This window comes from Mustelus asterias, unplaced genomic scaffold, assembly GCF_964213995.1.
Source record: "Mustelus asterias unplaced genomic scaffold, sMusAst1.hap1.1 HAP1_SCAFFOLD_1005, whole genome shotgun sequence".
NCBI lineage: Eukaryota > Metazoa > Chordata > Chondrichthyes > Carcharhiniformes > Triakidae > Mustelus > Mustelus asterias.
This window is the reverse complement of record NW_027590950.1, coordinates 28,569-50,763: the sequence shown is the minus strand read 5'-3', so window position 1 is coordinate 50,763 and position 22,195 is coordinate 28,569. Positions and strand designations below refer to the sequence as shown.

The window sequence follows — 22,195 nt, the reverse complement described above, 5'->3', positions numbered from 1 at the left end:
TTTTTAGGTGTCCAGATCACCAACACCTGTCCTGATCCCCCCCATGCCGACACTATAGTTAAGAAAGCCCACCAATGCCTCTACCTTCTCAGAAGACTAAGGAAATTTGGTATGTCAGCTACGACTCTCACCAACTTTTACAGATGCACCATAAAAAGCATTCTTTCTGGTTGTATCACAGCTTGGTATGGCTCCTGCTCTGCCCAAGACCACGAGGAACTACAAAAGGCCATGAATGTAGCCCAATCCATCCATCAGAGGGTCGTTGTAGAGGGTTGTTTTTCAAACTGGAGGCCTGTGACCAGCGGTGTGCCTCAGGGATCAGTGCTGGGTCCATTGTTACTTGTCATTTATATTAATGATTTGGATGAGAATGTAGGAGGCATGGTTAATAAGTTTGCAGATGACACCAAGATTGGTGGCATAGTGGACAGTGAAGGAAGTTATCTCCGATTGCAACGAGATCTTGATCAATTCTGTGTGCAATTCTGGTCACCCTATTATAGAAAGGATATTATTAAACTAGAAAGAGTGCAGAAAAGATTTACTAGGATGCTACCGGGACTTGATGGATTGAGTTATAAGGAGAGACTGGATAGCCTGGGACTTTTTTCTCTGGAGCGTAGGAGGCTGAGGGGTGATCTTATAGAGGTCTATAAAATAATAAGGGGCACAGATCAGCTAGACAGTCAATATCTTTTCCCAAAGGTAGGGGAGTCTAAAATTAGGGGGCAGCGGTTTAAGATGAGAGGGGAGAGATACAAACATGTCCAGAGGGGCAATCTTTTCACACAGAGGGTGGTGAGTGTCTGGAACAAGCTGCCAGAGGTAGTAGTAGAGGCGGGTACAATTTTGTCTTTCTGGAGGTTTCTGGAGAAGTTTGAAAGTAAAAATGCCAGACTGTTTAAATGGAACTTATTATCCCAGCCATTTAATTTCAACACTATCCCTAAAGCAGGAGAGAATGTGATTGCAGATGCTTCATCACAACTTGGATGTGAAAGGAGTGAACATTCAACATTGGAAAAGAAAGACTGAACTGGGCTATTCTGATGCTAAGTTTGCACGCTTAGATGCAATAAGACCTTATAGAGCATTAATAGTGTGAAGAAAATTAGAGGCTTTAGAAAAATGAGGCCATCTTTTCATATTGTTGGTTCATTTTTAAGGAGGAGGTGTGATGATAGTGGGCTATTCATATACTTTATGTTTAAGAGGAATGTTTTAAAATTCAGTTTCTACAGGCAGTCAGTATGTTTGGAGGGAATACACCTCAGATGTTGGGAGAGCGGGATAATTACTCATTTTATTCATGTAGTATTTACTTAGGATGGAGCGAATGGATTTTTGTTTATCAATGAAGGTTTCCACGAGGCTATTTGTTTAGGTTGATTGACAGGGTCATGTGAGAATGTGGTCAATGGGTGGAGCTAATTTTCTCACAGAGAAACAGCTTTCTGTCTGGCTGGGGCTTGTATAAAGACAGAAGAATGTTGCTTATTTGGAACTGTTTCTTTTTTTAACATTGTTCAATGGATAATAATTAAGCTGCTTCATTTGTTAGAGTTATACGAAAGCTGTGTAATTAAATAAAGTTTGTTTTACTGTAAAAGATCCCTAATTTGCCAGGGGAATCACTCTTGGAGCGACGTCGCCTATCCTCACATTCATGCCAAAAGTAGAAAAGTTGTTGGGGATTAGTCTGGTTTCCTGATGCAATCTGAGGTTCTGGTTCAGGAGAGGAACAGTAGCATCATCATGGAAAAGGACAAAGATAGAACAGCAGTTTAACTGGGGAGGCGATGGCCTCGTGGTTTTATCACGAGATTATTAATCTAGCAACTCAGCTAATGTTCTGGGGACCCAGGTTCGAATCCAGCAACGGCAGGTGGTGGAATTTGAATTGGATTAAAAAAAAATCTGGAATTAAGAATCTACTGATGACCATGAAACCATTGTTGATTGTCGGAAAAATCCATCTTGTTCACTAATGTCCTTTAGGGAAGGAAATCTGCCTTCCTTACCCGGTCTGGCCTACATGTGACTCCAGAGCCACAGCAATGTGGTTGACTCTCAACTGCCCTCGAGCAACTCGGAATGGGCAATAACTGCTGGCCAGCCAGCGACGCCCATGTACCACGAACGAATAACAAAAGTAACATTTTTAAACAGGGGAAAGAAGCTGTTATGAAGCTGGGGGTTTCACTGTTGAAAGCCGACTGGTTCCAGCCATTTGAAGGGACATCGCTGACAGACCAATCGGTCACAGAAGACAGAGGGTGGTAGTGGAAGGGTCTTTTTCCGGCTGGAGGCCTGTGACTAGTGGTGTTCCGCAGGGCTCTGTATTGGGACCTCTGCTGTTTGTGATTTATATAAACGATCTGGAAGAAGGTGTAACTGGGGTGATCAGTACGTTTGCAGACGACACGAAAATGGCTGGACTTGCAGATAGTGAGGAATATTGTCAGAGGCTGCAAATGGATATAGATAGGCTGGAAATTTGGGCAAAGAAATGGCAGATGGAGTTCAATCCAGATAAATGCAAAGTGATGCATTTTGGTAGAACTAACGTAGGGGGGAGCTATACGATAAATGGCAGAACCATAAAGGGTGTAGATACGCAGAGGGACCTGGGTGTGCAAGTCCACAGATCCTTGAAGGTGGCAGCACAGGTGGAGAATGTAGTGAATAAGGCATATGGCATGCTTGCCTTTATAGGACGGGGCATAGAGTATAAAAGTTGGGGTCTGATGTTGCGGTTGTATAGAACGTTGGTTCGGCCGCATTTGGAATACTGCGCCCAGTTCTGGTCGCCACACTATCAGAAGGAGTGGTAGTGGAGGCTTTAGAGAGAGTGCAGAGGAGGTTTACCCGGATGCTGCCTGATATGGAGGGGCTTAGTTATGAGGAGAGATTGGGTAAACTGGGGTTGTTCTCACAGGTAAGATGGAGGATGAGGGGTGACCTAATAGAGGTGTATAAAATTATGAAAGGCATAGATAGGGTGAACGGTGGGAAGCTTTTTCCCAGGTCGGTGGTGACATTCACGAGGGGTCATAGGTTCAAGGTGAGGGGGCGGAGGTTTAACACAGATATCAGAAGGACGTATTTTACACAGAGGGTGGTGGGGGCCTGGAATGCGCTGCCAGGCAAGGTGGTGGAGGCGGACACACTGGGAATGTTTAAGACTTATCTAGATAGCCACATGAACGGAGTGGGAATGGAGGGATACAAAAGAATGGTCTAGTTTGGACCAGGGAGCGGCACGGGCTTGGAGGGCCGAAGGGCCTGTTCCTGTGCTGTATTGTTCTTTGTTCTTTGTAATTTAACAGTGAAATTCTGTGGACACAGTGTAGGCAATGTAACCAATGGCAACATGATGTGGTGGTCAGCTGACCAGCTGAGCCAGTAGGAACAGGAAGGAGATGGTGACTGGGGCAGGCCGAGTCCAGAGTGTGGCCAAGTGGTTATGTAATAAAGGATTTTTATTAAACCCTTGCTACTGGAGGATTCTTACTGTTGGATGAACAAGCCCGGGCCAGTTTCCACTGGGTTTTAGAAGAGTGAGCAATGGTCTGAATGAAGTCTATAAGATCCTGAATGATGGATGTGGAAAGGATGTCTCCTTTTGTGGTGGCTCCAGATCAAGGGGGCACTGTTTTAAAGTTAAGAGTTGCCCTTTTAGGAAAGAGGTGAAGACTTGTTTTCCTCTGAGAGGACTGTGTGACTCTGGAACATTCTGCCTCAGGAGGTGATGGAGGCGCACTCACTGATTGTTAAGGCAGAGGTGGTTAGATTCCTGCTAGACAAAGGGAATCAGAGGTTATCGGGGTAGGTGGAAATGTGGAATTGGATACAGATAGATCAGCCATGACCTTATTGAATGGTGAAACAGGTTGAAGGGGCCAAATGGCCTCCTTCTGCTCCGATTTCATATGTTCATCTATCTGTACGTTCATGTGAAGAATGATCCAGTCGGGTCTTACCAGGCAGTTCTTACAACATGCACCAGTGGATGAACATTCTGCACCAGGTTTGAGTTTACAAGTCGAAGCCTCACAGCAGAAATTGGAACATTCCTGAGGGGAAAGTAAAAACAGAAACTTCCAGTGAGTGGAACAACATCTCACAATCGGAAAATCAGCAACTCAGAAAGAAAGAACAGAGGAAATGTTGAAACTTTTCTGCCTGTCAGATAGCAGTCATTTATAGAGCAGCACTCTCTCCCAGCTGGAGCACTGCAAGATCCCAACATCTGTATCCACACCCACTCTCTCCCAGCTGGAGCACTGCAAGATCCCAACATCTGTATCCACACCCACTCTCTCCCAGCTGGAGCACTGCAAGATCCCAACATCTGTATCCACACCCACTCTCTCCCAGCTGGAGCACTGCAAGATCCCAACATCTGTATCCACACCCACTCCCTCCCAGCTGGAGCACTGCAAGATCCCAACATCTGTATCCACACCCACTCTCTCCCAGCTGGAGCACTGCAAGATCCCAACATCTGTATCCACACCCACTCCCTCCCAGCTGGAGCACTGCAAGATCCCAACATCTGTATCCACACCCACTCTCTCCCAGCTGGAGCACTGCAAGATCCCAACATCTGTATCCATACCCACTCTCTCCCAGCTGGAGCACTGCAAGATCCCAACATCTGTATCCACACCCACTCCCTCCCAGCTGGAGCACTGCAAGATCCCAACATCTGTATCCACACCCACTCCCTCCCAGCTGGAGCACTGCAAGATCCCAACATCTGTATCCACACCCACTCTCTCCCAGCTGGAGCACTGCAAGATCCCAACATCTGTATCCACACCCACTCCCTCCCATCTGGAGCACTGCAAGATCCCAACATCTGTATCCACACCCACTCTCTCCAGCTGGAGCACTGCAAGATCCCAACATCTGTATCCACACCCACTCCCTCCCAGCTGGAGCACTGCAAGATCCCAACATGTGTGTCCACACCCACTCCCTCCCAGCTGGAGCACTGCAAGATCCCAACATCTGTGTCCACACCCACTCCCTCCCAGCTGGTCCAGTCCAAATTCCCAACATCTGTATGCGCACTCATTTACAAATGATCCAAGGGTGAAACTAGCTTGTCACTCACACTGGCAGAGCAGAGTCAGCACTGCATGAGGAAAGCTCCAATGTCTGCTGACCTCTGCTGACCTGAATGGAGGTTTGCTTTGTTTGGTATTGAGGTCTTGTCCTTGGATCTCAGTGGAAGAGCTTTACTCTAGCAGTCTGGTGGGTCCGTGCTGGGAGCTATCTGAAAGCACAAACCCCGGTCTGCCTTTGCTAGAATTGGGTTCCACAGTCTTCATGGTGTTCCAGGGAGTGGATGATTTCCGATTGCAGTGTCTGCAGTATTTTGCTTATTCTCAATGTCTTTGTGTCACTGTGGCCCAAGTCTCCCCTCGTCAACCAAACCCCCCACCGATGTCCTGAACACTTGGAGCAAGATTTCCCTACTTTTATATTCCATTCCTCTTGCAATAAAATGGCAATATTCCATTTGCCTTCCTAATTACTTGCTGTACCTGTGTATTAACGTGTTGTGATTTGTGTACAAGGACGCCCAGATCCCTCTACAGCACACCACAGTCTCACTTGACTGAAACACGTTTCTGATATGTGAAATGTGATGTGAGCTGAACCCAGCAGGTGATGGGCACCCACTGCCCATCAGGAAGACGGTGACCTGCATTCCAAACCCCATTCCAGGGCACATCTGGAGCGATGTGTGAAATCTCCCAACCCGCTGCTCACCTCTGCATTACTCCATCTGGAAATGGGATAGTGAATCCATGCACTTCAGCACTATTCCTGAAAGAGTTAAAGGACTCAGGACATCACTGGATTTCCCGAGGCGCATGTGGCCATCAAAGCTTGCGTAGCAGCCTCCATCATAAGGCAAACTTTGAATTCCTCTGGCATTGCAAATGAATCCTTTAGCTGCGTGCAAGTTTCTCACATCACCTCCAGGCTAAGATAGCCCAAGGTTCCTGACCATTTCACACCCCCACACAGAACTGTAGAAAGAGGCCATTCAGCCCATTGTGTTTGTGTTGGGCAGATAAAAGAAATTAGCCGTTCATTTTAATCCCATTTTCCAGTCCTGGTCGACTGCCTCACAGGTTACATCACTTCAGATACCAGATCCAGGTACCCTGAGTTTCAGTCTCATCAATTGGACAGTGAATTCCGGATGTCTCCGGATTCTACCAATCGCTTTAAACCAGTGTCCTGGTCATTGCCCCCTCGACCAGGAGAATCAGGTCTTTCTTGGCTGTCCTGTCTAAGCCCCTCAATCTTGTAAAGCTCAATTAGGTCCATCATTCTGGACCCAGCATCACTGAATGTCCGATGCACATAGCTCAGCAGGTGAAATATTGACCTGATTCTGATTGGCCCTTAGCTATAACACCATCACCTGTAGCCTGCCACAAAGAACTCTTCTATATCATCACTCTCTGACTGCACCTTACCGCAGGTTTGCCGCAGTCACACTCCTCCCCTCTCTCCACGTACAGGTTGCCACACTCAGGGCCCCCGACCAGCTGGTCAACATTCGGCCGATTGTAGAGACAACTCCCTCGGCCAACGAGTAGGCTTCCCTCATAATCCTGTCGGCTGCAGGAGCTGAAGGTCTTTGGGGATTTGAAACTGAAGATCAGAACACACAAAAACATAAAGACCAAAACAGGAAATAATTTTCACATACATCTCTTAAAGTTCAAGTTTATTTATTAGTCACAAGTAAGGCTTACAATAACACTGCAATGAAGTTACTGTGAAATTCCCCTAGTCGCTACAGTCTGGCGCCTGTTCGGGTCAATGCACCTAACCAGCACGTCATTCAGACTATGGAGGAAATGGGAGCACCTGGAGCAAACCCACACAGACACGGGGAGAACATGCAAACTCCACACAGATAGTGACCAAAGCCAGGAATCGAACACAGGTCCCTTACGCTGTGAGGCAGCAGTGCTAACCACTGTGCTACCATGCCGCCCATGGACTTCTAAGGACTTCACCTTCTGTATCAGCCTGCCATGTGGAACCTTATCGAAGGCTTCACTAAAGTCCATGTATACAGCATCCACTGCCCTGCCCTGGTCAATTTTTCTTGTCAGTTACAGTCATAGAGGTTTACAGCATGGAAATAGGTCCTTGGCCCAACTTGTCCATGCTGCCCTTTTTTGTTAACCCTTAAGCTAGTCCCAATTGCCCGCATTTGGTCCATATCCCTCTATACCTATCTTACCCATGTAACCATCTAAATGCTTTTTAAAAGACAAAATTGTACCCGCCTCACTGCCACCTCTGGCAGCTTGTTCCAGACACTCAAAACCCTCTGTGTGAAAAAATTGCCCCTCTGGACACTTTTGTGTCTCTCCCCTCTCGCTTTCAACCTATGCCCTCTAGTTTTAGACTCCCCTACCTTTGGGAAAAGATATTGACTATCTATTTGATCTATGTCCCTCATTATTTTATAGACCTCTATAAGATCACCCCTCAGCCTTCTACGCTCCAGAGAAAAAAGTCCCAGTCTATCCAGCCTCTCCTTATAACTCAAACCATCAAGTCGCAGTAGCATCCTAGTAAATCTTTCCTGCACTCTTTCTAGTTTAATAATGTCCTTTCTATAATAGGGTGACCAGAACTGCACACAGTATTCCAAGTGTGGCCTTACCAATGTCTTGTACAACTTCAACAAGACGTCCCAACTCCTGTATTCAATGTTCTGACCAATGAAACTGTAAGCGGACACAAATTTCTGTGATTCCTTAGATTAAATATTTCTTCGAATAAAATCAAATAAATGAAACAGGACAAAGCAGCACCCAGGCACAAAGTGTGAACAGACAAGCAGGTCTTTTAAAATGCAGAAACAAGTTTGACAAAGGGACTCAGGAACTCACATTAGCATAACCTTCCATTTAATTAAATTGGCTCCAAGGATATCAGGAAGCCCTTATCAAACAGAAGGTCTCCTAGACATGAAAAACTTCCTGATAAAACACCTATTGTATAAGAAACCCTGGAGATCTCAGACAATTCTCACCTCCCTAGACTGGGCAATCACCAGACTTAACACATCAACTCCGCACCTAAAAACCCATTAAACAGGATGACCATATCAGAACACCATAAACAAACACATCAACCACAGAATGGTCAGAGTCAAATACTGTAAACAAATCATTAACATTTGAATCATACAACGTGTCAAAGTTTGAGTATAACTGTAGCCCATTGCGGCAGGGCTTTCAGAGTGCTTTCGGGACAGTGCTGTTTGTATGTCCTGATTGTACCTCCGTCGACGTTAATAAAGCTGTACCGCTGTTGAACCTGACTCTGAGTCCGAAGTGGTCGTGTTCGCCCACTCGCGCTAACAATTGGGGGCTCGTCCGGGATCGTGACCGTCGCTGGAACATCGTCTCTGGGCACTGGGTGAGTATCTTTACTCATTTAAATCCGCGGGCGTTCCCAGTGTCAGAGCGGTGCTTCACGGCTGCCGCGATCTGAACCTGTGAACAGAGTCCGCTCGATCGCTGTACAGCGGTAAAGTAGGGTTTAAGTTTCTTTTTGGGCGGGCGAGTGGGGTCGCGAACTGTGATAGATTGTGTTGCCATTACATTCCGTGTACCCCTGACGATGAACCCGACCATAAACTAACTGACCTATAGGTACCTGACAGGACAGAGTTTGAGAATAGTAGAAGCCGGGAGGACGTCTAGGTTTGGGCCACTGTGATCGGGCTCTCGGAGTTCGGTACAAGTCCGGGCGCTGCAAGTCGGGTCGGACCTCTGCAGGCGCGAAAGGTTCGGGCCACTGGGGGCAGAATCCGCGAGGAGTCTGCTACATGTCCGGGCGCTACTAAGTCTGGAGCCTCTGTGAGTGCCTCGACCACTACAAGCAGGAGACCTCTGGTAGCGCAAAAGAACGGCTACACGCCGGGGGAACTCCTATCTGCGGTCAATTCCACGCCTGTCCGCACCCGGGTCAGGGTGATCCCGAGGAGATAGGGAAACGGTGAGCCTCTGAGGATTGACTTAGCGATAGGAGTTGGCAAGGAAAGGGTGGTCCCGGCCCCTGTAGTTGTGGTCAGAGCTCACCTGCCTCTGTGCGCGGTAATCTCCCCGCTACACGCAGGACGGGCTCTGCGTGTTGCTGCTGAACGTTTAAACACACTGACAGTGGGAACACCAAACCAGTAACCTCAGAGATACCCACACAAGTATCTGTGAGAAGCACCAGAGCCAGGATTAGTATACCACTGGTCCTAGTTAAGAGACCCGACATGGATAGCAATGATACCACCTTCGAATGGGGACCAGAAGGGTCCCTCACCCGCTATCTAGCAGACAAAAATAAGACACTAATTAAAAGCATGATCAAAGCAGGGTGGAAACCCCAAGACCCACTTGAAAACCAACGGGAATGGTGGGTGAAAGAAAAGAGGAATAAAGATGATAAGGCTTGGATCCTGATATTAAAAGCCCACATCACTCTAGCAGGGCGAGTTCATAAACATGTTCAGGACAAGCAAGAACAGTCCGCACAGGGAAAGCGCGCCGCTGTGATGGCCGCTAACCCCGTGCTGCCAGCACTGTCCCACTTCTCACATGAATTCCCAAGTGAGGAGTGTCCCGATTGGGAATGCTTAATGGATGAAACGGGCTCACTGCCCGACAGGGGGGAACCACCCGTTGACCACCGACCCCCCGCCCCCCCGCCCCCCGCCCCCCCGCCCCAGGACGCTATGGCAGCTCCCTTAAAGATCGAATGCGTTCCTGGGGGACAAGGGAGAGATGGGCGAGGGCGGCAGACCCAGATTAAAATGATCTCTGTGTCACTCACACCGGGAGACACAATGAAATTATGAGAGAAACTCCCGACCCTCCAGCCCAGACACAGTAATGCGATCTTCTGGCAGAAGATTAACGAAATGCAACTGTGTCATAACCTACATAATCCGAGACTTGGCAACGGCATCCAGGTTACCCTCGGAAGCAGCCGTAATTAAAATAAAAGCCCACCAGAAGGCGAGGACTGCGGAGCAAAAGGGAAACCAACCAACAGACACTGCTGCCAAAGCTGCAGCTGGGGAAGCCCTCCCGCAGGGAGCCGCCATCACCACTCCACCCATGGAAGAGGTGGACATCTGTAAACTCCAGGGTAGCGCTGACCCGGGCGAGGTGGCACGGTGGGAGCAGGCAGGGGTGTCCCTTGTGTACCCCCAGATCTCTTTGTTCTGTAACTCTCCCCAACGCCCTACCATTAACTGAGTAAGTTCTGCCCTGGTTCAATCTGCCAAAATGCATCACCTCGTATTTATCTAAATTAAACTCCATCTGCCATTCGTCAGCCCACTGGCCCAATTGATCAAGATCCCGTTGCAATCAGAGATCAAACTCTTCACTTTCCATTATTCCACCAATCTTGGTGTCATCCGCAAATTTACTAACCATGCCTCCTAAATTCTCATCCAAATCATTAATATAAATGACAAATAACAGTGGACCCAGCACTGATCCCTGAGGCACACCGCTGGTCACAGGCCTCCAGTTTGAAAAACAACTCTCTACAACCACCCTCTGGCTTCTGTCATCAAGAGAATTCTGCATCCATTTAAATACCTCACCCTGGATCCCGTGAGATTTAACCTTATGCAACAACCTACCATGCGATACCTTATCAAAGGCCTTGCTAAAGTCCATATAGACAACATCAACTGCACTGCCCTCATCTACCTTCTTGGTTACCCCGTTCAAAAAACTCAATCAAATTTGTGAGACATGATTTTCCACTCACAAAGCCATGCTGACTGTCCCTAATAGCCCTCAAAAACTCAATAAGGTTCGTGAAGCACGACCTCCCCTTCACAAAACCATGCTACCTATCGCGAATAAGTCTATTCTCTTCCAAATGTGAGTACATCCTGTTCCTCAGAATCTTCTTCAATAATTTCCCCATCACTGATGTAAGGCCACAGGCCTGTAATTTCCCAGATTGTCTCTTCTGCCCTTCTTAAACAGTGGAACAATGAGAGCTCCTCTCCAATTCTCTGGTACTTCGCCCGTGGCTAAAGAGGATACAAAGATTTTGGCCAAGGCCTCAGCAATTTCTTCCCTCGCCTCTCTCAGTATTCTGAGATAGATATTATCTGGTCCTGGGGAATTGTCCACCTTAATGTTTTTCAAAACCTCCAATACCTCCTCCCTTTTTATCTGAGCCTGTCTGACTGTTTGGTGTCGGCTGTGGGGCTGATCTTAGGCCACACTCCTTTTCAGGATCAGTGCAGTCTGTGCCAGGTGCAAGGAGGGCAGGCAACACCCCCCAGGAGCTCAGGATAATCGGTCAGGAGGTTGTCTTTTTTCTTAATTAATTCATGGGATGGATGCATCAATGGGTAGGCCAACATCCATTGCCCATTCCATACAGCCTTTGGGGGGGCAGGAGGTGAGTTACTAGCTGCAGGGTTCCCAGCCTCTGGCCTGTACCTGAAGTCACGGTATTTATATAGCTGTCCAGGTCAGTTTCTGGTCAATGGCAACCCCCAGGGTATTGATTATAGGGGATTCAGCAATGGTGATGCCATTGAACATCAAGGGGCAAACACCTCACCCCCCTCCCCCCGCCATGGTCCTGTCAGCTCTCCTTTTGTGCCAGGTATGGTTCCAGCCAATGCAGGGTGCTCCCCCAGATTCCCACTAACTGCAGCTTTGTGAGGGTTTGCTGATGCCACACCTGTTTAAATGCTGCCTCTCGGCACTTGTTGGAGACGTTTGCAAACGCTTCAACATAGTTTTGAAAAGATGATGCGCTTCTCAAACACGAGGCCTGAAGCTCGGGAAATAAAAGGCTTTTATTTACTGTAATGAAGCAGCCAGTAATTATATACACGATCCCAGACTGAAGGGGTCCCGGCCAGACCAGGGACTTTTATACCTCTCCCAGGAGGCGGAGCCCGACTGGGATGTGCCACAACACTACAGTACAAAGGTGTAACAACCCCACCCTAACCCCAACAGCAACAAGTAGCACAACCCCACCCTAACCCCAACAGCAACAAGTAGCACAACCCCACCCTAACCCCAACAGCAACAAGTAGCACAACCCCACCCTAACCCCAACAGCAACAAGTAGCACAACCCCACCCTAACCCCAACAGCAACAAGTAGCACAACCCCACCCTAACCCCAACAGCAACAATAGCACAACCCAACAGTAACATATGTACATCCTTGTAGTACTGGCCAGCCCCTGGCTCAGCACTATCCAGTGGGAACCAACGATGGTTCACCACATTCACCCCTCCTTTGAGAACAAAGGCCGGCGGGGTACAAAAACAGAATAAAGTGTCAGCAGTCTATAAGTTCAGACGGTCAGGGGGACCGCACCGTCGTTGTGACCTCCTCAATACCGGCGGTGACACCGGAGTAGGCACTTGCGGTGGCGTTCTCCCCAAGGCGGCGTCCAGCTGTTCTTCCACGGACTCACAGGCCGGTTGACCCTGAGGTGCCGGTAGTCCATGGGATCCTGACACGCCCTGCAGTGGCGACCATCTTCTGGGCTCAGGCAAGCTGTACACGGGAGTAAAAGGGTTAAGCAATGGTCCCGATGCTGCCCGCGCCGTGTCCGGGGAAGAAACAAGAGTTAAAGGGTTTGTAACAGGGGGTATGGGAGCGACAGGGGTTGCTATGTCCCCTGCTGGCGCCAGGTCTCGGATCGAGACCGTGTCCTCTCGCCCGTCAGGGTATGCCACATAGGCATACCGAGGGTTGGCGTGGAGGAGATGGACCTGTTCGACCAACGGGTCGGACTTGCGGGCCCTTACATGTCGCCGCAGGAGGACGGGTCCTGAGTACGTCAACCAAGACGGTAATAAGGTCCCCAAGGAAGACTTCCGAGGGAATGAGAACATCCTCTCGTGGGGAGTAGCATTGGTTGCCGTACACAGGAGTGAGCATATGGAATGGAGCGCATCAGGGAGCACCTCTTGCCAACGGGAGACTGGAAGACCTTTTGACTTCAACGCCAGTAAGACAGCCTTCCAGACTGTAGCATTCTCACGTTCCACCTGTCCGTTACCCCTCGGGTTGTAGCTCGTGGTCCTACTAGAGGCAATCTCGTATGAGAGCAGGTATTGCCTCAATTCATTGCTCATGAACGACGAGCCCCTGTCGCTATGGATGTAGCCAGGGTACCCAAACAGGGTAAAAAGATCACGGAATGCCTTGATAACCGTGGCAGCGGATGTATCAGAGCAGGGAATAACAAAAGGGAACCTAGAGTACTCGTCAATGATGTTGAGGAAGTACACATTCCGATCTGTTGAGGGAAGGGGGCCCTTAAAATCGACACTCAGTCTCTCGAAGGGATGAGTGGCCTTGACTAAATGTGCCCGGTCAGGTCGGTAAAAGTGCGGTTTGCATTCCACGCAAACCCAACAGCTTCTTGTTACTGACCTGACGTCCTCCACCGAGTAGGGCAGGTTGCGGGCTTTTATAAAGTGGTAGAGCCGAGTGACCCCAGGATGGCATAGGTCATTATGGAGGGCCTGCAAACGGTCCTCCTGTATACTGGCGCATGTTCCATGCGAGAGGGCATCCGAAGGCTCATTGAGTTTCCCTGGATGGTACATGATGTCATAGTTATAGGTGGAGAGTTCAATTCTCCACCGCAAGATCTTGTCATTCTTGATCTTGCCCCTCTGCGTGTTGTTAAACATGAACGCCACGGACCGCTGGTCCGTGATCAGGGTGAACCGTTTTCCCGCCAAGTAATGGCGGCATCCACAATGGCCTGGGCCTCCTTTTCCACCGCTGAATGCCGAATTTCGGGGCCTTGGAGGGTGCGGGAAAAAAATGCGACGGGCCTGCCCGCCTGGTTAACTGCGGCGGCCAGGGCGAAATCAGATGCATCGCTCTCCACCTGAAAGGGGATGGACTCGTCAACAGCGTGCATCATAGCTTTCGCGATGTCGGCTTTCAGTTTATCAAAGGCCAATCGGGCCTCTGGCGTTAGGGGAAAAGTCGTGGACTTAATGAGCGGACGGGCTTTGTCCGCGTAGTTGGGAACCCACTGCCCATAATAAGAGAAGAAGCCTAAGCATCTTCTCAGTGCTTTTGCACGAGTGGGCAAGGGAAGTTCAGAAAGGGGGCGCATACGGTCTGGATCAGGGCTAATGACCCCGTTTTCCACCACGTATCCTAGGATGGCTAAACGGCGCGTACGAAACACACACTTCTCCCTGTTGTAGGTCAAGTTCAGGCGAGATGCAGTGCGTAGGAAATTAGGAGATTCGTGTCGTGGTCCTGCTGGTCATGGCCGCAGATGGTGACATTATCCAGGTACAGGAAGGTAGCCCGCAGCCCGTTCTGGTCCACCATTCGGTCCATAGCACGCTGGAAGACCGAGACCCCATTGGTGACACCAAAGGGAACCCTGAGAAAGTGATACAAGCGACCATCCGCCTCAAAAGCCGTGTATTGTCGGTCCTCTGGGCGAATGGGGAGTTGGTGGTAGGCAGACTTGAGGTCTATGGTGGAGAACAACCGGTACTGCGCAATCTGATTGACCATATCAGATATGCGCGGGAGAGGATACGCATCCAGCTGCGTGTATCGATTAATGGTCTGACTGTAGTCAATGACCATCCGGGGTTTGTTCCCGCTCTTGACCACCACGACCTGCGCTCTCCACGGACTAGCGCTGGGTTGTATGATCCTTTCTTTGAGGAGCCGCTGAACCTCAGATCTAATGAAGATCCGATCCTCAGCGCTGTAACGCCTACTTTTAGTCGCGATGGGCTTGCAGCCTGGCACAAGACTCTGGAACACGGAGGGTGTGGTGATCTTCAGCGTCGAGAGGCTACAGGCAATTTGGAGGCTGCTGCTGTTTTCCCACTGCCAGTGAAGGGAGTGGCCCACCGTACTGTAGGATTACACTCCTCAAGTGGACCATGACGTTTAGTCCGAGAAGTATTGGCGCGCAAAGATACGGCAACACTAGAAGCTTGAAACGCTCGTAAACTGTGCCTTGCACCTTCAAAGTAACCACGCAACTCCCTAGCACGGCGACAGACCAGGACCTCGATGCCAGAGAGATTGTCTGTTTGGCAGGTTGAATCTGGAGTCCATACCGCTTCACAGTGTCTGGGTGGATAAAGCTCTCAGTGCTCCCGCTGTCAAACAGACAATAAATCACGTGGTCATTTACCTGAATGTCCATCATAGATTTGTCAAGTCTATGAGGCTTGGCCTGGTCCAGGATGATCGACGCCACCGTTGGTTCATGAGCGCCACTGCAGGCAGCTGAAATCGATGAGGAGGTCCCCTGCTGGTCGTTCGCGGTCAGTGTCGACCAACATGGCCGCTCCCATGAGTCGCACGTGGGTGAGGGTGCCAAACTCAGCGACCCCTGGTGGTCACACACATCCGACTGCGTCGACCGCAATGGCGTCGTCCTGGCCTTGCACGTGGACGAACCACTTGATGACTTCGACGACGAAGACCCGGGCTCTGAAGAATCGCAGGCCGCACTGCCGTTCCTGGGTTAAGATCGGCACACTTTTGAATAATGCCCTTTTTTACCGCATGCGGTGCACAACACAGCTTTAGCGGGACACCGTTGCCGAGTATGCTTCGCTCCCCTACAGAGGTAGCACCGCGGGCCGCCCAGGGCTGCTGCCGTCGTCTGGCCCGAGCGTGAGCACGCCATTACGCAGCATTTCGAACCCGAGGGACGAGGAGGGATTGGCGACTGCTCCTGCCACGTTGTCTCCACATGGTCCTCCGGATATAATACTAAGCTCTTGGAGGCCGTCTCGAGCATCTCCGCTTGCTCGATGGCCTGGGTAAGATCAAGGTTACCCTTCTCCAACAGTTTAAGTCGAATGTACGACGATCCGACTCCCGCCACAAACGCATCTCGGGCGAGGTCGTTCATGCTCTGCTCAGCCGACACAGCTTTGCAGTCACAGCCCCTGGCTCGCTGTAGGAGCTCGTTCGCATATTCCTCCATCGTTTCGCCAGACTGCCGTTGTCGAGTGGCTAGGAGGTAACGAGCGTGTATTTCATTGGGTGGTTTGATATAACGCTTCTTCAGAAGCTCGAGGGCCTTAGTATAATCGGTATAATCGGTGGCTGCACGGATCGCGAGGTAGACAGTGTCGCTTACCCTCGCATGGAGGACCCGGAGTCTGTCATCATCTGTGGTGACCGCTGCGGAGGCTGCCAGGTAGTCTTCGAAGCACTTCAGCCAGTGGCCGAAGGTGTTAGAAGCGCCCACCGCACGTGGATCTAGTGTAAGGCGTTCCGGCTTCAGGATCTGCTCCATACTCACTTTTTTTTTTCTCTTTGACGAGAGTTTAACAACAGTAAATAAAATTGATGCGCTTCTCAAACACGAGGCCTGAAGCTCGGGAAATAAAAGGCTTTTATTTACTGTAATGAAGCAGCCAATAATTATATACACGATCCCAGACTGAGGGGTCCCGGCCAGAGCAGGGACCTTTATACCTCTCCCAGGAGGCGGAGCCCGACTGGGATGTGCCACAACACTACAATACAAAGGTGTAACAACCCCACCCTAACCCCAACAGCAACAAGTAGCACAACCCATCCCTAACCCAACAGCAACATATGTACATCCTTGTAGTACTGGCCAGACCCTGGCTCAGTACTATCCAGTGGGGACCAACGATGGTTCATCACAAAAGGCAGACACTTTTAACATAATGCTTTTCTCTCCTCTCTCCAAAATGCTTCAGGAGCAGCTGGCCATTCACAGAGATTGCTTTTTTCCATTTCGACCTTCCTGTTCTGGCCTCCACATCACGGGCACAGCAGAACATGGAGAACACCCTCCCTGTCGACATTAACGGGTACGAAGTAGAAATGGTCGAGAGTGTCAAGTTTTTAGGTGTCCAGATCACCAACAACCTGTCCTGGTCCCCCCATGCCGACACTATAGTTAAGAAAGCCCACCAATGCCTCTACTTTCTCAGGAGACGAAGGAAATTTGGCATGTCAGCTACGACTCTCACCAACCTTTACAGATACACCATAGAAAGCATTCTTTCTGGTTGTATCACAGCTTGGTATGGGCTCCTGCTCTGCCCAAGACCACAAGGAACTACAAAAGGCTGTGAATGTAGCCCAATCCATCGCGCAAACCAGCCTCCCATCCATTGACTCTGTCTACACTTCCCACTGCCTCGGAAAAGCAGCCAGCATAATTAAGGACCCCACACACCCCGGACATTCTCTCTTCCACCTTCTTCCATCAGGAAAAAGATACAAAAGTCTGAGGTCCCATATCGACCGACTCAAGAACAGCTTCTTCCCTGCTGCTGTCAGACTTTTGAATGGACCTACCTTACATTAAGTTGATCTTTCTCCACACCCTATTTATGACTGTAACACTACATTCTGCACTCTCTCCTTTCCTTCCCTATGAATGCTATGCTTTGTCTGTATAGCGCGCAGGAAACAATACTTTTCACTGTCTATTAATACATGTGACAATAATAAATCAAATCAAATCAAATCAAAGATTTTGTGGAGGCTTTGGCTGCAGCTTGAAGCAGCAATATTCCAATTATTCCAAAACACACACAATTCCACCCAGCTTTACAAATACAAGTCATCCCACTGACCTTGTGTTAGAAAGCAAGGCTGGTAGGCATGGCATTGAGACTGTGAATCACAGGCACAATGTTTCAATGTGGTTCTCACCCCAGTGCTTCTTCCATGATACAACCGGCTTCCCGATCTGCACAGTTACAATCCCGTGAGTCAGTATCATGTGATATTCCCAAATTGTGTCCCATCTCATGGGCGAGGGTTGCAGAAAGACCCAAAATGCTTGATCGCATGTCCTGAGAGGGAAGAGAAGGAAGTGTCTGTCAGTGCATTTCAATATCCTCACATGCTGACAATAAGGGGCTGGATAGACTGGTTAACACTCACACAAAACCTCCTCACTGCCTTGTACTCAGTCAGGAGTCTAACAACACCAGCTTAAAGTCCATCAGGTTTATTTGGTAGCAAACGCCACGAGCTTTCGGAGCGCTGCTCCTTCGTCAGGTGAGTGGGAGATCTGCTCATAAACAGCAAACAGGGCATATAAAGGCACAAACTCAATTTACAGAATAATGAATAATGCTTGGAATGCGAGTCATTACAGCTCATCAAGTCTTAAAGGTACAGACAATGTGAGTGGAGAGAACATTAGCACAGGTTAAAGAGATGTGTATTGTCTCCAGACAGGACAGCCAGTGAGACTTTGCAAGCCCAGGCAAGTTGTGGGAGTCACAGATAGTGTGACATGAACCCAAGATCCCGGTTGAGGCCGTCCTCATGTCTGCTCAGCGACTCTGCGTTGTCGAGTGTTGTGAAGGCCGCCTTGGAGAACGCTTACCCGGAGATCAGAGGCTGAATGCCCGTGACTGCTGAAGTGTTCCCCAACAGGAAGAGAACAGTCTTGCCTGGTGATTGTCGAGCGGCCTTCACAACACACGACAGCGCAGAGTCGCTGAGCAGAAACTGATAGCCAGGTTCCACACACATGAGGACGGCCTCAACCGGGATCTTGGGTTCATGTCACACTATCTGTAACCCCGACAACTTGCCTGGACCTGCTGACTCACTGGCTGTCCTGTCTGGAGACAATACACATCTCTTTAACCTGTGCTAATGTTCTCTCCACTCACATTGTCTGGACCTTTAAGACTTGATGAGCTGTAAAGACTCGCATTCCAATCATTATTCATTATTCTGTAAATTGAGTTTGTGCCTTTATATGCCCTGTTTGCTCCCACTCACCTGACGAAGGAGCAGCGCTCCGAAAGCTTGTGGCGTTTGCTACCAAATAAACCTTTTGGACTTTAAGCTGGTGTTGTTAGACTCCTTACTGTGTTTACCCCAGTCCAACGCCAGAATCTCCACATCATTGTACTCAGTCTGCCAGCCCTCTGGCACTCATAGGGACAGGTAATAAACGCTGGTCACAGCCAGAGACCTCCACTTCCCATCAAATTAATTTAAAATAATTCCCTCTTCTGCACTCACGTTTCTTATCAGTTGTGTGTGTCAGTGATTGGGGACAGGCGGTTAGCACCCCACAGTCAGTGGGAACGAAGGGGGTATTGGTGTGGAGAGGGGCAGTAAAACTGGGGAAAAGATCCAGGACGGATGCAAAGGGGAACTTTAAATGTCACCATTGGACCCCAACATTGAAATGAGTTGATGAGTGCCCATTGTAGGCAACATGGCCCTGGATAACCCTGAGGGTTAAAATAGGGTGAATCTTGCACCTGGAAAGTCTCCACCATTTCATAGAAACATAGAAGATAGGAGCAGGGGGAGGCCATTCGGCCCTTCGAGCCTGCTCCACCATTCATTACGATCATGGCTGATCATCCAACACAATATCCTAATCCTGCTTTCTCCCCATAACCTTTGATCCCATTCGCCCCAAGTGCTATATCCAGCCGTCTCTTGAATACATTCAATGTTTTGGCATCAACTACTTTCAATGTAAATTTTCAAATTTCATGTCAATCCTTGTGGCCTTGCCACGAAGTGAGCTGACTTCAGATCAGATCTTCAGCTGAGTCACACATTCAGGCAGCACGGTGACACAGTGGTTAGCACTGCTGCCTCACAGAGCCAGGGACCCGGGGCAGCACGGTGACACAGTGGTTAGCACTGCTCCCTCACAGAGCCAGGGACCCGGGGCAGCACGGTGACACAGTGGTTAGCACTGCTGTCTCACAGCGCCAGGGACCCGGGGCAGCACGGTGACACGGTGGTTAGCACTGCTGCCTCACAGCGCCAGGGACCCGGGGCAGCATGGTGACACAGTGGGTTAGCACTGCTGTCTCACAGCACCAGGGACCCGGGGCAGCACGGTGACACAGTGAGTTAGCACTGCTGTCTCACAGAGCCAGGGACCCGGGGCAGCACGGTGACACAGTGGTTAGCACTGCTCCCTCACAGAGCCAGGGACCCGGGGCAGCACGGTGACACAGTGGTTAGCACTGCTGTCTCACAGCGCCAGGGACCCGGGGCAGCACGGTGACACAGTGGTTAGCACTGCTCCCTCACAGTGCCAGGGACCCGGGGCAGCACGGTGGCACAGTGATTAGCACTGCTGCCTCACAGAGCCAGGGACCCGGGGCAGCACGGTGACACAGTGGTTAGCACTGCTGTCTCACAGTGCCAGGGACCCGGGGCAGCACGGTGACACAGTGGTTAGCTCTGCTCCCTCACAGTGCCAGGGACCCGGGGCAGCACGGTGACACAGTGGTTAGCACTGCTCCCTCACAGCGCCAGGGACCCGGGGCAGCACGGTGACACAGTGGTTAGCACTGCTCCCTCACAGTGCCAGGGACCCGGGGCAGCACGGTGGCACAGTGGGTTAGCACTGCTCCCTCACAGCGCCAGGGACCCGGGGCAGCACGGTGACACAGTGGTTAGCACTGCTCCCTCACAGTGCCAGGGACCCGGGGCAGCACGGTGGCACAGTGGGTTAGCACTGCTCCCTCACAGAGCCAGGGACCCGGGGCAGCACGGTGACACAGTGGTTAGCACTGCTGTCTCACAGTGCCAGGGACCCGGGGCAGCACGGTGACACAGTGGTTAGCACTGCTGTCTCACAGTGCCAGGGACCCGGGGCAGCACGGTGACACAGTGGTCAGCACTGCTCCCTCACAGAGCCAGGGACCCGGGGCAGCACGGTGACACAGTGGTTAGCACTGCTCCCTCACAGAGCCAGGGACCCGGGGCAGCACGGTGACACAGTGGGTTAGCACTGCTGTCTCACAGAGCCAGGGACCCGGGGCAGCACGGTGACACAGTGGTTAGCACTGCTCCCTCACAGTGCCAGGGACCCGGGACAGCACGGTGACACAGTGGTTAGCACTGCTGTCTCACAGTGCCAGGGACTCGGGGCAGCACGGTGACACAGTGATTGGCACTGCTGTCTCACAGCGCCAGGGACCCGGGGCAGCACGGTGACACAGTGATTGGCACTGCTGTCTCACAGCGCCAGGGACCCGGGGCAGCACGGTGACACAGTGGTTAGCACTGCTCCCTCACAGTGCCAGGGACCCGGGGCAGCACGGTGACACAGTGGTTAGCACTGCTCCCTCACAGCGCCAGGGACCCGGGGCAGCACGGTGACACAGTGGTTAGCACTGCTCCCTCACAGCGCCAGGGACCCGGGGCAGCACGGTGACACAGTGGTTAGCACTGCTCCCTCACAGTGCCAGGGACCCGGGGCAGCACGGTGACACAGTGGTTAGCACTGCTGTCTCACAGCGCCAGGGTCCCGGGGCAGCACGGTGACACAGTGGTTAGCACTGCTCCCTCACAGTGCCAGGGACCCGGGGCAGCACGGTGACACAGTGGTTAGCACTGCTGCCTCACAGTGCCAGGGACCCGGGGCAGCACGGTGACACAGTGGTTAGCACTGCTGTCTCACAGTGCCAGGGACCCGGGGCAGCACGGTGACACAGTGGTTAGCACTGCTCCCTCACAGTGCCAGGGACCCGGGGCAGCACGGTGACACAGTGGTTAACACTGCTGTCTCACAGCGCCAGGGACCCGGGGCAGCACGGTAACACAGTGGTTAGCACTGCTCCCTCACAGTGCCAGGGACCCGGGGCAGCACGGTGACACAGTGGTTAGCACTGCTGTCTCACAGCGCCAGGGACCCGGGGCAGCACGGTGACACAGTGGTAAGCACTGCTCCCTCACAGTGCCAGGGACCCGGGGCAGCACGGTGACACACTGGTTAGCACTGCTCCCTCACAGTGCCAGGGACCCGGGGCAGCACGGTGGCACAGTGGTTAGCACTGCTCCCTCACAGTGCCAGGGACCCGGGGCAGCACGGTGACACAGTGGTTAGCACTGCTCCCTCACAGAGCCAGGGACCCGGGGCAGCACGGTGACACAGTGGTTAGCACTGCTGTCTCACAGTGCCAGGGACCCGGGGCAGCACGGTGACACAGTGGTCAGCACTGCTCCCTCACAGAGCCAGGGACCCGGGGCAGCACGGTGACACAGTGGTTAGCACTGCTCCCTCACAGAGCCAGGGACCCGGGGCAGCACGGTGACACAGTGGGTTAGCACTGCTGTCTCACAGAGCCAGGGACCCG

At 51.0% G+C, this 22,195-nt stretch overlaps 1 protein-coding gene across 1 annotated transcript in view; it reads right to left on the bottom strand.

Moving 5' to 3' along the window:
- LOC144487737 (disintegrin and metalloproteinase domain-containing protein 12-like) overlaps positions 1–17,908 on the bottom strand; it is a gene marked incomplete at its 3' end in the record, with an annotated part of 102,911 nt that extends 85,003 nt beyond the window's left edge. The window contains exons 1-3 of the mRNA XM_078205809.1: positions 17,769–17,908; positions 6,507–6,684; positions 3,987–4,079 (exon numbers count right to left, since the gene is read on the bottom strand). Coding sequence (XP_078061935.1) covers positions 3,987–4,079; positions 6,507–6,684; positions 17,769–17,908 — 411 coding nt within the window. The remainder of the gene's footprint in view (positions 1–3,986; positions 4,080–6,506; positions 6,685–17,768) is intronic.
- Positions 17,909–22,195: the final 4,287 nt, after the last annotated feature.